The sequence below is a fragment of the Schistocerca gregaria genome, chromosome 6 (genome assembly GCF_023897955.1).
Source record: "Schistocerca gregaria isolate iqSchGreg1 chromosome 6, iqSchGreg1.2, whole genome shotgun sequence".
In the NCBI taxonomy this organism is placed as follows: domain Eukaryota; kingdom Metazoa; phylum Arthropoda; class Insecta; order Orthoptera; family Acrididae; genus Schistocerca; species Schistocerca gregaria.
This window is the reverse complement of record NC_064925.1, coordinates 275,749,580-275,765,048: the sequence shown is the minus strand read 5'-3', so window position 1 is coordinate 275,765,048 and position 15,469 is coordinate 275,749,580. Positions and strand designations below refer to the sequence as shown.

Here is a 15,469-nt window from a genome sequence, read left to right as displayed (position 1 = left end):
GTTTGTGTAACTTTATAATGGTCTGTGGGATAGTTATTAGAGAAAGGTCAAGGGCCTATCAACTTTTCTTTTCGAATTTATTAAGCGAAACCGTTTTCGCGCCAGACACCTTTCTTTTGTGGTTAAAACTTGCAAATTTGTGTGTACGAACAGCTCTTCGACGAGTGAATCGTGAAGTGGGACACTACTAGCATGGGATGAAAGATTTTTTATTTTTATTTTGTGCCTGTCAGTGACGGACTGTGGAACTTCGTCTGTGGCACACATCCACCGTCATTGCCTGGCTGGATAATTTTTGGGCGCCCACTGCACTGAGGCCTGGATAGAAAAAGAGTTCCCTCGCCCTGGACATTGCAGACATCAAACCTGTGAATGTATCCAGTTATCTTATCCGGCTGAATATGTTTTCATTTTGGGTTTAAGTGACAGCGAGTCAACATGAGATGTTAAGGAGCCATTGTCATATAGGTTCAATGCGCTGCCTCACGTTGTCGTCTTGAGACGCCATTGAGTTTCGAGGGCATTCCCGCCGGCAACCATTTACTTTTTCTCTCATACACCCACATCTATGTCAGCGAAGTTGTAGATTTCATTATGATGTCTTAACTTCAACGTATTTTTTCTAGGTGTATTTAAAGCAGTTCTCTTTTACATGTTACAAGCAAATCGTACCATGAACTACAAATTACTATGAACTCTGCCAATCATGCTGCACGTTTTTCGTTGAAATGTCAGAGTTTCCGGTATTCAATGACTAACTCGTGCTCAGAGCATTTTACGGGTACATGTACTTCGATTCCGGCTCCTTTGTGCGTTTAGATGAAGCCTTCTGACTTTGAAATCGATAGTATTTAAACGTAACCGTAACTAAATTGGCAAAGAAATAAAAATAAGGCAAAAAGTCGTATTTATTTTCCTCCATGAAGCTCATGAATCGTTCGCATCGTGTCATGAAAACAGAAAACTGAAGCATCTTATTCAGTGCGAACAAATAGAGAACAGATCTTAGTTTGACTAGGACAATGCCGCAGTGTTATGTTCTTGGTGTTGTTACGATCTGCATATATATATACAGGGTGGAGCATTGATCGTGACCGGGCCAAATATCTCACGAAATAAGCGTCAAACGAAGAAACTACAAAGAACGAAACTTGTCTAGCTTGAAGGGGGAAACCAGATGGCGCTATGGTTGGCCCGCTAGGTGGTGCTGCCATAAATCAAACGGATATCAACTGCGTTTTTAAAAATAGGAACCCCCATTTTTTATTACATATTCGTGTAGTACGCAAAGAAATATGAATGTTTTAGTTGGACCACTTTTTCCGGTTTATGATAGATGGCGCTGTAATAGTCGCAAACGTATAAGTACGTGGTATCACGTAACATTCCGCCAGTGCATGTTAAAATGGACCGTTTACCAATTGCGGAAAAGGTCGATAGCGTGTTGATGTATGGCAATTGTGATCAAAATGCCCAACGGGCGTGTGCTATGTAAGCTGCTCGGTATCCTGGACGACATCATCCAAGAGTCCGGACCGTTCGCCGGATAGTTACAGGAAGTGTTGAGCCACATGTGAAACGTCAACCACGGCCTGCAAGAAATGATGATGCCCAAGCAGGCGCTTTAACTGCTGTCGCGGATAATCCGCACATCAGTAGCAGACAAATTGCGCGAGAATCGGGAATCTCAAAAACGGCGATGTTGAAAATGCTACGTCAACATCGATTGCACCCGTACCATATTTCTATGCACCAGGAATAGCATGGCGACGACTTTGAACGGCGTGTACAGTTCTGCCACTGGGTACAAGAGAAATTACGGGACGATGGCAGATTTTTTCCACGCGTTCTATTTAGCGACGAAGCGTGATTCACCAACAGTGGTAACGTAAACCGGCATAATACGCGGAAAATCCACGATGGTTGCGACAAGTGGAACATCAGCGACCTTGGCGGGTTAATATATGGTGCGGCATTATGGGAGGAATGATAATTCGCCCCAGTGTTTCTAGGTCCCCGGTTCTATACACACAATACACAAGTCTTTATATGGTATCGCTATGCACAGTGGTTTGTTCTGTTACCTGGTACCTTTGCCTCAGAAGTTCCCACGGGACTTTTAAGGGAAAAAATAGGTAGCTACTCCGTCGTTTGGTGCCTTCGACGCTGAGAGTAGCAACTACTAACGTCAAACGAGTATGTGTGATATAATGTTTGGTGTAGCGTATTTGGCGTACGCGCTCGCGCCTCAGTTGTTGGTGCTTGTAGTTCCACGGCCGCATGTCGTCTGTTTGCAGACTCAGACGCAGAGCATGAGGTGGCTGTGGGCGTGCGCGCTGTTCCTGGTGGGGGCGGCGTCCCTGGCGGCCGGCGTGCCCCGCGACCAGCTGCTGCCGCACGGCGAGGGGGTGGACACGCTGCTGCCCCGGCACCAGCAGGACGTCTCCAGCGCAGACATCCGCCTCCTCACGCCCATCGTCTTCTACGGCGAGGTCTACGACACCATCTTCGTGAGTACCCTGATTTCCCACTAACCAGTTACGAGGGTCGTTCGAGTGAAGGTATCACAAACGAGTGCGACCCATGTCAAACTGACTCTATTGCGCATGCGCAGCTTCGCGATTTGTTCTACCGTCAGAAACCTCTGAGTTTGACCACCTGCAGCGCTAATGACAGCTTCGCTCTCTTCGGGGTCCTCAAACGTTTCTGATGTAAATGATCAAACAGTGCACCTGGTATACGTATTTTTCTTGTACTTAGCACTGCGCGCTCCGTGAATTTGTTCTCATTCTCAAATATAAATATTTGCATAAGTATTTCGTATCATGTTTGTATGTGTGTTCTGCCTCTCTTGCACTGTAATACACTACCGGCCATTAAAATTGCTACACCACGAAGATGACGTGCTACAGACGCGAAATTTAACCGACAGGAAGAAGATGCTGTGATATGCAAATGATTAGCTTTTCAGAGCATTCACACAAGGTTGGCGCCGGTGGCGACGCCTACAACGTGCTAACATGAGGAAAGTTTCCAACCGATTTCTCATACACAAACAGTAGCTGATCGGCGTTGCCTGGTGAAACGTTGTTGTGATGCCTCGTGTAAGGAGGAGAAATGCGTACCATCACGTTTCCGACTCTGACAAAGGTCGGATTGTAGCCTATAGCGATTGCGGTTTATCGTATCGCGACGTTGTTCCTCGCGTTGGTCGAGATCCAATGATTGTTAGCAGAATATGGAATCTGTGGGTTCAGGAGGGTAATACGGAACGCCGTGCTGGATTCCAACGGCCTCGAATCACTAGCGGTCGAGATGACAGGTATCTTATCCGCAAGGCTGTAACGGATCGTGCAGCAACGTCTCGATCACAGAGTCAACAGATGGTGACGTTTGCAAGACAACAACCACCTGCACGAACAGTTCGACGACGTTTGCAGCAGCATGGACTGTTAGCTCGGAGACCCTGGCTGCGGTTACCCTTGACGCTGCATCACAGACAGGAGTGCCTGCGATGGTGTACTCAACGACGAACCAGGGTCTACGAATGGCAAAACGTCATTTTTTCGGATGAAACCAGGTTCTGATTACATGGTCGCATCCGTGTTTGGCGACATCGCGGTGAACGCACATTGGAGGCGTGTATTCGTCATCGCCATACTGACGTATCATCTGGCGTGATGGTATGGAGTGCCATTGGTTACACCTTTCGGTGACCTCTTGTTCGCATTGACGGCACTTTGAACAGTGGACGTTACATTTCAGATGTGTTACGGCCCGTGGCTCAACCCTTCATTCGATCCCTGCGAAACCCTACATTTCAGCAGGATAATGCACGACCGCATGTTGCAGGTCCTGTACGGGCCTTTCTGGATACAGAAAATGTTCGACTGCTGCCCTGGCCAGCACGTTCTCCAGATCTCTTACCAATTGAAAACGTCTGGCCAATGGTGGCCGAGCAGCTGGCTCATCACAATACACCAGTCACTACTCTCGATGAACTGTCGTATCCTGTTGAGGCTGCATGGGCAGCTGTACCTGTACACGCCATTCAAGTTCTGTTTATCTCAATGCCCAGGCCGTTATTACGGCCAGAAGTGATTGTTCTGGGTACTGATTTCTCAGGATCTATGCCCCCAAATTGCGTGAAAATGTAATCACATGTCAGTTCTAGTATAATACATTTCTCCAATGAATACCTGTTTATCATCTGCATTTTTTCTTGGTGTAGCAATTTTAATGGTCAGTAGTGTATATCGTCATTGCGGTTGTGAGGTACCCACAAATCCAGTGTGAAAGTTCATAAACAATATGATCGATGGTTTACGTGTGTGTGGTTGTCGGTATAATGGAGGAGGCATAGTATCTTATAGTCTAAAAAGACGACTGCTACAGTGCAAAAAAGGCAGAACAACACACAAAATACTTCTGTAAATATTTTGTAATGGCAATGGGAAGTTCTCGAAACGCGTCGTGCTAAGCACGAAAAAAAAAAAAAAGTGGTGCAGTGTTTCATTATTTAAATAAGGAATACAGTTGCAGGTTTTTCAAAAATATCTATGATGACGAATAACTTGTGATCGGCACTTCTTAAAGTGAAGACGTGATAGAACATGTTAACTGAAGAAGTTTCTAAATTATTCCTGACACCTCTTTCCTCATCAACATTCTATTTTCTTTTAAATATTTTGATTATATGTGTATGAGACAAATTTGATAAGCTTGTCTCGTCGATTTGGTAACACTAATTTTGTGTCTGGTTGACAATACATTGCAGGAATTTAGAACCAATTTTAATAAACTACAATTTAGTAAATTGCCATACGTTACAAGTGCTGGAAATCACCTGATTTGAAGATAAATTATCGCTGAGTTAGTTGGTAGGGAGTGGCTGCAGTGCGACTACTGGTTATTACTCTAAAATGCAACTTAATTTATCCAATATATTTGTAACAGTATAGCAAGCATATTTACATCTATGCCACCTCTCCTCTAAAGTGAGCCAAGTTAATGTGTGCATGTCTTTATAACAATGAGCCACAATTACTGGCTGTTGTGATCCAATCCTTATACGGAGGAGGGAACATTTATTCATTTTGAAAGTGAAGTCAACAGAGGATAGTGAGATTATTTTGCATTTATTACCTAGGATAGTTCTATGCAACACATTTTCCAGAAAAATCGCTTAGGGGAATAAAATTACACTGAGGTGTATTAAATTTTAACAAGGTTGAAATGTACTGTTCCTACAGCGCTACCAGGAACTTAACACTTATTTTCTTCAACGAGAAGGCTCAACACAAAAAGCTACGCGTGTGCATGAACTGATTGCTTTGGAGCAGCGTTATTAAAAGATTTGCAGTTAGACAAAAGAAGTTCCTTTGATCAGTCGAAACTAGTTGCAACCGTCCATTGGCCGCCACTTAAACAGCCTTCGATCAACACAAGCCACGGGAACTAGGAGAATGCCTGCGTCTAACGCCTTCGCGTGATTCCAAGGATTATAACCGTATCTCGAACGAACCTATACCTGCCTGCAAACTTAGAGCCACCATCCGAGCCCACATTCTCTCTTCCCTACTGCCTCAGAAGGAACACCTACAGGCTGTTATGTACACAGACTTCCGAAGCACGTCTTTTAAACGAGTGTGTCGACGCAGAGTGCAGAGTTCATATTTTTTTGAATTTTTCACCAATTGCGTTAAACCCGTAACGGTACAGAAGTTAGTAACTAACCAGTAAACCCCACCACGACTCTTTAAGGAATCTAACATCCATGTTTATAACGTCATATCTCCCTAAATATATGTCCTCATTCAGTGGAATGCAGGGCCGGTTTAAGTCCCAAGCGACACAACTCACCGCTAGTGGCACCATGCTGAGAGGGGTACCATGCGCATCTAAGTGTAAGATTTGTGTACATTGTGTGTTACAATTATTGGCGAAGACTGACGCGGGAGAAAGTGTTCGAGGAAAAAGGGAAAGAGAGGGGGGGGAGGGGGCACCAAATTATAAGTCGCTTGTGCCAAAAAAAGTTCTCGAATCGGCTCTGGTGGTGTGTGTGGATACTGTCTGCAAAACGTGTTCCGAACGTAGTTAGTAGCAAAGAAGGAACAAACTAAAACGTCGTGCCTGATGCTCAAGTTTTACTACATGAGCAGCGAAAATGTAGTACACTTACTTGTGGGTCTCAGCGAGAAAATGTTTCGTAAGACTTTGAAATTGTGTGTAAAGTTTGTCAGCAGCCGCTAGGTGCCCTCATTTTCAAATATTACATGAATAAATTCTCGCTAATTTGTGAGCCGTAGCTCATGCTGTCAAATGGTTCAAATGGCTCTGAGCACTATGGGACTTAACGTCTGTGGTCATCAGTCCCCTAGAACTTAGAACTACTTAAACCTAACTAACCTAAGGACATCACACAACACCCAGTCATCACGAGGCAGAAAAAATCCCTAACCCCGCCGGGAATCGAACCCGGGCGCGGGAAGCGAGAACGCTCCCACACGACCACGAGCTGCGGACCTTCTGCTGTCTCAAGACGAAAACAGTTTCTAATTATAATACTAGACGTATTATGTTTTTCTCCTAAATGGAACGATACCACCTTACATAGGGATTTCCGGCCATCAACAACAGGCGATCATTTTAGTGTTCTTTTTAAACTACACAGACTCAGGCTCATTCACCCGTTCTTGTTTTGTGTAAGACGCTTTGAGTGCCTGCATAACTCAAATCACTTAATAAAAGCAACTCTTCTGGTCCAGACTGTATACCAATTAGGTTCCTATCGGAATGATGCATTAGCTCCATACTTAACAATCATATACAACTGTTCGCTCGACGAAAGATCCGTACCCAAAGACTGGAAAGTTGCACAGATCACACCAATATTCCAAGAAAGGTAGTAGGAGTAATCGACTAAACTACAGGCCCATATCGTTATCGTCGATATGCAGCAGGAGTTTAGAACATATATTCTGTTTGAACATTATGAATTATCTCGAAGTAAATGGTAAATGACACACAGTCAACATGGGTTTAGAAAACTTCGTTCCTGTGAAACACAACTAGCTCTTTATTCACATGAAGTGTTGAGTTCTATTGACAAAGGATTTCAGACTGATTCTGTATTTCTGGATTTCCAGAAGGCGTTTTTTGATATTGTGCTACAAAAGCGGCTTGTAATGAAATTGCGTGCTTATGGAATATCGTCTTAGTTATGTGACTGCATTCGTGATTTCCTGTCACAGTCCGTAGTAATTGACGGAAAGTTATCGAGTAAAACAGAAGTGATTACTGGAGTTCCCCAAGGTGTAGTGTTATAGGTCCTTTGCTGTTCCTTATCTATATAAGCGATTTGGGAGACAATCTGAGCAGCCGTCTTCGGTTGCTTACAGATGACGCTGTCGTTTATCAACTAATAAAGTCATCAGAAGATCAAAACAAACAGCAAAACGATTTAGAAGAACTATCGGAATGGTGCGAAAAGTGACATTTGGCCGTAAATAACCAAAAATGTGAGGTCATCCACATGACTGCTAAAAGGAATCCGTTAAACTTCGGTTACACGATAAAACAACCAAATATAATGGTCGTAAATTCAATTAAATACCTAGGAATTAAAATTACGAAAAACTTAAATTGGAAGGAACATATAGAAAGTGTTGTGGGGAAGGCTAACCAAAGACTGTTTTATTGGCGGGGCACTTAGAAAATGTAACAGATCTTCTAAGGAGACTGCGTACACTACGCCTGCCCGTCCTCTTTTTGAATACGGCTGCGCAGTGTGGGACCCTTACCAGATAGGACTGACGGAGTACATCGGAAAAGTTTCAAAAAAAAGGCAGCACGTTTTGTATTATCGCGAAATATGGGAGAGAGTGTCACAGAAATGATACAGGATTTGGGCTAGAAATCATTAAAAGAAAGGCGATTTTCGTTGCGACGGAATCTTCTCACGAAATTCCAATCACTAACTTTCTCCTCCGAATGCGAAAATATTTTATTGACACTGACCTACATAGGGAGGAACGATCACAACAATAAAACAAGGGTAATCATAGCTCGTACGGAAAGATATAGGTGTCCATTTTTTCCACGCGCTATACGAGATTGCAATAATAGAGAATTGGGAAGGTGGTTCGATGAACCCTCTGCCAGGCACTTGAATGTGATTTCCAGAGTATCCATGGAGATGTAGATGATGCGTTGTTTAACTTGGCACACGTGTTGTTTCAAGTGTCTCAAAGCAGAATTGCACTATTTTCAACGGATGAAACATCTGTCGAGAGAAATCTGCCACAGTCATACCTGATAGTCACTCGTAAGTACATCTACATCCAAACGATTATTGTCCAATTGAAAGTTAAGTGCCTGGCAGAGAGTTCGTCGAACCACCGGCAAGTTGTTTCTCTACCGTTCCTTTCTCGAACAGTGCACGGAAAAAACGGACGCTTAAATCTTTCCGTACGAGCTCTGATTTCTCTTTTTATTACAATGATCATTTCTCTCTATGTTGGTGGACGCCAACAAAATATTTTCACATTCGGAGGAGAAAGTTGGTGATTGAAATTTCGTGAGAATATCTACCTACAACGAAAAACGCCTGTTGTTTTATTGATTACCACGTCAAATGCGTATCATATCCGTGGCACTCTCCCCTCTACACCGCAATAATACAAAAGGAGGTCCCCTTGTTGGAACTTTTTCAATGTCTTCCTTCGATTCTATCTCGTGCGGATCCCATATCACGCAGCGATACCCCAGAAGTGGACAGAAAAGTGTAGTATAGGCAGTCTCTTTAGTAGAGCTGTCGCATTCTCTAAGTATTTTGCGAATTGGTCGTAGTCTTTCCTTTGCTTTCCCGTCAATATGTGATCGTTTCAGTTTAATTTTTTCGTCATTGAAATACCTAAGTATTTAGTTGAATTTACAGTCTTTACTTTTGTGTGTTTTTTCCTTAATCGAAACTAGCCGATTCATTTTAGTACTCATGTGCATGACTCACAATCTTCATTATTTAGAGTCAATTGCCACTTTTTGCACCAGACAGATATATTGTTTAAATCTTTTTGCAGTTGGATTGATCATATAATGACTTTACAAGATGGTAAATGAGAGCTCCATTTGTAAAAATATCTTGGAGGGCTGCTGAGATTGTCACCTAAATCACTTATATAGATGAGAACAACACTTGGTTGGGGAACGCCAAATATCACTTCTATTTTACTCGATGGGTCTCTGTCAGTTACTGCGAGCTGTGTCTTTTCTGACAGGAAATCACTAATCGAGTCGCATAACTGAGACGATATTCCATAGGCACACAACTTAATTAGAATTCGCTTGTGAGGGATCATGTCAAAAGCCTTCTGGGAATCTAAAAATATGGAATCAATCTGAGATCCTCTGTCGATAGAACTCATGAATAAAGAAGTAGTTGTGTTTCACGAGAACTCTGTTTTCTGAATCCGTGTTAGCTGTTTGTCAATAAATCGTTTTCTTCGAGATAATTCATAATGTTCGAGTACAGCTTATGTTCCAGAATCATAATGCAAATCAACGTGTGTGATAATGGGTCAGTAATTCAGCGGAGCCTTTCTTGAATATTGCCATGTCTTGTGCCACTTTCCACTCTTTAGGTAAGGATGTTTCGTCGAGCGAGCGCTAGTATATGATTGCTAAGTACTGTATCAGAGTACTTTGAAAGAAACGTAACTAGTATACAAACTTGCTTTTATTATGCGATATTTTAAAGCGCTTCGCTACACGGAGGATATCTGCTTCTAAGTTACTTGTGTTGACAAGTGTTGTTGATTCGAATTGTGGAGTATTTGCTTCTTTGGTGAAGGGATGTCGGAAATCCGTGTTTAGTAACTCTGCTGTAGTGGCACTATCATTATTAACTTTACCATTGCCATCGCACGGTGAAGGTGTTCATTATGTCTTCTCACTGGTATACTTTACTTATGATCACAATCTCTTTGGATTTTCTACCAGATTTCGAGACAGAGTTTCATTGTGGAAACGCGCGAAGTTTATAACTACAGTCAATCTGAAACAATAATCTTGGGCCGTCATATTGACACACCATGCAAGCCTTCCTGACTTAAGTTATTTCCTTAAATCGATTTATGGGGCCGGCCGCGGTGACCGTGCGGTTCTAAGCGGTTCAGTCCGGAACCGCGTGACTGCTACGGTCGTAGGTTCGAATTCTGCCTCGGGCATTGATGTGTGTGATGTGCTTAGGTTAGTTACGTTTAAGTAGTTCTAAGTTCTAAGGGACTGATGACTTCAGATGTTAAGTCCCATAGTGCTCAGAGCCATTTGAACCATTCGTTTTATGGGAACGGAAAGCTGATACAGCCAGGAAGACTATCTCAATTTTTTTCTCATTTTGGCAGCAGTGCCTGTTTCGAAATGTTGCAAATTTCACGTCGCGCACTGTTTCCCGGAATGGATTAGTTCCTTTCGAGAACTGCAGTAGTACTACGCTCTGTCAGTATTGTCCAAAAGTATGCAGTTAAGGACATTTTTCTTTGACGTATAAATTACAAGGAATGTTTTACAAATGTTAGAATTAGAAACCTAGGCTTTGTGTGTAAGTTACTTCGAAGTTGGCGTTTATCGGACATCAGCACGTGTAGAGTTACAAGAAAACCTGTTAGGGAACGGCTCTTCTGGATAATCTATCCTGCGGTTTCCTGTTTTGCCATTGACGTTAACGTGTGTATCTCACCCAATGTCTGATTCATTGTAGCATTTCCTCTAGTGAAAGCTCGTTGAAAACCACGATCTACGACTGAAAGGTGCAGGAGAAGTGATAACAGTTAGTAACGTGTTATACAGTGCTGGCCAATATAAAAGCAGCAGCATGAAGGCAGCACGCAAAAAAGATATGTGGTGCATGCTTCGATATGTAAATTATTATCAAGGTGACAGAAATGTGAAGTGCTTAGCTACTGTCAGTAGTTTGGTGCCCATAATATAATTCACGGAATTCCAAGTAATGTAGACACCGATTCATTTTAATGGGTCCGAAATATATGACTAATGTGTTTGAACTATCTCATCTCAAGTCTAATTGTTCTTTCCAATTACTAAAAACTACAATGACATTCATGTATAAAAACATGTGACAGCTTTAAGAGTTTAATACGCAGTAGGAAATATGAGATTGTAGTAGGTCACTTTGTAAATACGTTTACGAGCTTTCCGGTATGTCATACAAAAATCCGCGCATCCCGAAGAAGGTTGTATTTACTGGCTATGGTGTTCGTAGAAGGCTTTTTTCTTCAAATTATACAGTAGAAGAAAATGGTCTTTTTGTTAAATCTTTTATTATTAAAATTCTCCTGTCCTTTGGCATCTCACTTCCCATAAGATACACTTAAAGTAGTAAAGGAGTTTTGCTATTTGGGGAGCAAAATAACTGATGAAGGTCGAAGCAAGATATAAAATGTAGACTGGCAATGGCAAGGAAATCCTTTTGTGAAGAAGAGAAATTTGTTAATATCGAGCCGGCCGCAGTGGCCGTACCGTTCTAGGCGCTACAGTCTGGAGCCTAGCGACCGCTCTGACCACAGGTTCGAATCCTGCCTCGGGCATGGATGTGTGTGATGTCCTTAGGTTAGTTAGGTTTAATTAGTTCTAAGTTCTAGGCGATTGATGACCTCAGAAGTTAAGTCGCATAGTGCTCAGAGCCATTTTTTGTTAACATCGCGTATGGATTTAAGTGTCAGGAAGTATTTTCTGAAAGTGTAGCCATGTATGGAAGTGAAAGATGGACGATAAATAGTTTGGACGAGTAGAGAACAGAAGCTTTCGAAATGTGGTTCTACAGAAGAATGATGAAGATTACATGGGTAGATCACATAACTAATGACGAGGTATTGAATAGAATTGGGGAGAAGAGGAGTTTGTGGCACAACTTGACTAGAAGAAGGGATCGGTTGGTAGGACATGTTCTGAGGCATCAACGGATCACCAGTTACGTATTGGAGGACAGCGTGAAGGGTAAAAATCGTGATGTAGGTTGCAGTAGGTACTGGGAGATGAAGAAGCTTGCACGGGATAGAGTAGCATGGAGAGCTGCATTAAACCAGTCTCAGGACTGACGACCACAACAACAACAACAACAACAACAACAACAGCTGGAACACATGTGGGAATTGGTAGTATTGTGTCTCCTTGCTTGTTATGCTGTACAGAAGACAGTGAGGCTTTACAGTTCAGCATAAGGAAAAGGATAGGGGTCTCGCTAATTCTGCCAGTTCAGGGCTAAACTTCGAGCTTTCAACGATTATTTCCATCGTCTGCGTCAGGAGCAACTGACTGTCGAAACTGCTGCTGTGGTGGTCTTATATAGACCATAGACGGCTTCGGATTGGTCAGTAAGTACATAATGCCGTCACGGATGGTGTAAACGTCTGCGCTGGTGGCACCGCCGCTCCACACCGAGAGCTCGCTTCTATGCACCGCTAAAATTACACTACTGGCCATTAAAACTGCTACACCACGAAAATGACGTGCTACAGACACGAAATTTAACCGACAGGAAGAAGATGCTGTGATATGCAAATGATTAGCTTTTCAGAGCATTCACGCAAGGTTGACACCGGTAGCGACACCTACAACGTGCTGGCATGAGGAAAGTTTCCGACCGACTTCTCATACACAAACAGCAGTTGACCGGCGTTGCCCGATGTAAGAAGGAGAAATGCGTACCATCACGTTTCCGACTTTGATAAAGGTCAGATTGTAGCCTATCGCGATTGCAGTTTATCGCATCGCAACATTGCTGCTCGCGTTGGTCGAGATCCAATGACTTTTAGCAGAATATGGAATCGGTGGGTTCAGGAGGGTAATACGGAACGCCGTGCTGGATCCCAACGGCCTCGTATCACTAGCAGTCGAGATGACAGGCATCTTATGCGCTTGGCTGTAACGGATCGTGCAGCAACGTCTCGATCCCTGAGTCAACAGATGGGGACGTTTGCAAGACGACAACCATCTGCACGTACTGTTCGATGACGTTTTCAGTAGCATGGACTGTCAGCTCAGAGACCATGTCTGCGGTTACCCTTGACGTTACATAACAGACAGGAGCGCCTGCGATGGTATACTCAACGACGAACCTGGGTGCACGAATGGCAAAACGTCATTTTTTCGGATGAATGCAGGTTATGTTTACTGCACCATGATGGTCGCATCCGTGTTTGGCGACATCGCGGTGAACACCCATTGGAGGCGTGTATTCGTCATCGCCATAGTGGCGTATCACCCGGCGTGATGGTATGTGGTGCCATTGGTTACACGTCTCGGTCACCTCTTGTTCGCATTGACGGCACTTTGAACAGTGGACGTTACATTTCAGGTGTGTTACGACCCGTGGCTCTACCTTTCATTCGATCCCTGCGAAACGCTACATTTCAGTAGGATAACGCCCGACCGCATGTTGCAGGCCCTGTACGGGCCTTTCTGGATACAGAAAATGTTCGACTGCTGCCCTGGCCAGCACATTCTCCTGATCTCTCACCAATTGAAAACGTCTGGCCAATTGTGGGCGAGAAAAGTGGCTCGTCACAATACGCCAGTCACTATTCTTGATGAACTGCGGTATCGTGCTGAAGCTGTATGGGCAGCTGTACCTGTACACGCCATCCAAGCTCTGTTTGACTCAAAGCCCAGGCCGTTATTACGGCCAGAGGTGGTTCTTCTGGGTACTGATTTCTCAGGATCTGTGCACCCAAATTGCGTGAAAATGTAATCACATGTCAGTTCTAGTATAATATATTTGTCCAATGAATGCCCGTTTATCATCTGCACTTGTAGCAATTTTAATAGCTAGTAAGTGTATATCGGCTGTCGCTGTTGAAGTTCTTCTCGCACGCCTTTACTTCTACAGCCTATTTAATTACCGTATCCCACTGTACAGGAACCAAACAATATTTTGGCTGGGCTCAGCGACTTTAGATTTCTCTAGTTCTCAATTTTTAATATGTCGTTGATTTTCTGCACAGCTGTCGGAAACGGTACGGATGGACTGACCGATATAACTGCTACTACACTCACAAGGGATGTTGTAAATCTCAGGGATCCTGAGGCTGAGACTGTCCTTAACAGCGTTTAGCATCTCTTTATCTTCTTAGGAGGTCGGGAAAGACGAATTTTCATAAAGAAATATCTTTCAGGGTGGTTATATATGCCCTTACTAATTCGCAGTATAGACATTTACCTTGTTCAGATATTGCTAAGTCTAAATAATGTTACCCTTTCAGATGTTCAGTCTTTTTCAGGAGAGATCACTTCAAAATTTCAAGGCCTCATGCATGTTTTACGTTTTCTCGCCAACACAAAAAGGGATAAAGTAAATATTAATAACTATTATACCATGCGGCGCGGTGAAAGTAGGTTAACGTCAAGTATCTGCCGACGACAGAGTTCACTAGATCAGTCACATGAAGATACTATCCCGGCAACAGCAAAACTTACTTCCAGAAAATCGTGACGAGATATGGAAACAGTAATCAGACATGTTCGTAATTAAATGAGGGTGATTATTTCAGTGAACGTAATGGCAAACAGATTATAAAATATGGCATGAAATAAATGCAACTGTAAACTGTATCACTATACTCACCAATCTACTAACTTCTACGCAACACTGAGTGAGAAACCGAACGCAATGAAAAAACACGAAATCAGTCAGAATAGTTTATTTCATTCTTAATTTCTTTAGCTTTCCTTGCGTAAGTCCGCAAATGATTGAGCGGAACTCAATCTCGAAACACATTTCATATGATACTCTGATACGAAACAGCTCAGTCGTCCTTAACACACTTTCATGATGGTGAAGAGCTGCTCACTATTACACGCTGATACTATCATAGAAGGCGTGTGTTTAGTAGCTTCAGGAAACGTTTCTGTGGTTAATGTTTGAAAAAAGCCATTTTGCCTTTTTGGTATGTTAACTGTCTTGCAACTCTGTATAACACTGTGGTTGATGATTTCCATGTGTAGTGCGTTATTTGCAGAATCGTAATCAACAATGTACGGCGCGGTAAAAGTTCTTAAGTCTACTACCAGGCGAGATGTAGCGTGAAACGTTGCTGCCATGTTGCCGTGACGTTTCGTGAATATTGCACTGCTTTTGTGCAAGATACAAGTGAAAAAGTGTTTGCGTCACATCCATAACCACGAAAATCGGAATAACAACAAGCAGAGTGGAAAGCCAGTTGCAGCAACCAAACTGCTGTCGATGTTTTAACGATGTACATTCTGAAGATTGAAATATGTATAACGCCATATGAAGATGAGCGAAATCCCGAAAAGCGTATTGACATAAATAAAAATACATAAAAAGTGGCTGGTTGATGCTTTTCCCCGCGCGACTGCTACGGTCGCAGGTTCGAATCCTGCCTCGGGCATGGATGTGGGTGATGTCCTTAGGTTAGTTAGGTTTAAGTAG

The 15,469-nt window shown here is 43.0% G+C and overlaps 1 protein-coding gene across 2 annotated transcripts in view; it reads left to right on the top strand.

The window, feature by feature from the left end:
• Nucleotides 1-15,469, top strand: part of LOC126278030 (nidogen) — a 297,135-nt gene that overhangs the window by 61,233 nt on the left and 220,433 nt on the right. For both annotated transcript variants that reach the window (XM_049977764.1, XM_049977762.1), the window contains exon 2: nucleotides 2,298-2,510. In XM_049977764.1, coding sequence (XP_049833721.1) covers nucleotides 2,313-2,510 — 198 coding nt within the window. In that variant the 5' untranslated portion in view covers nucleotides 2,298-2,312. The remainder of the gene's footprint in view (nucleotides 1-2,297; nucleotides 2,511-15,469) is intronic.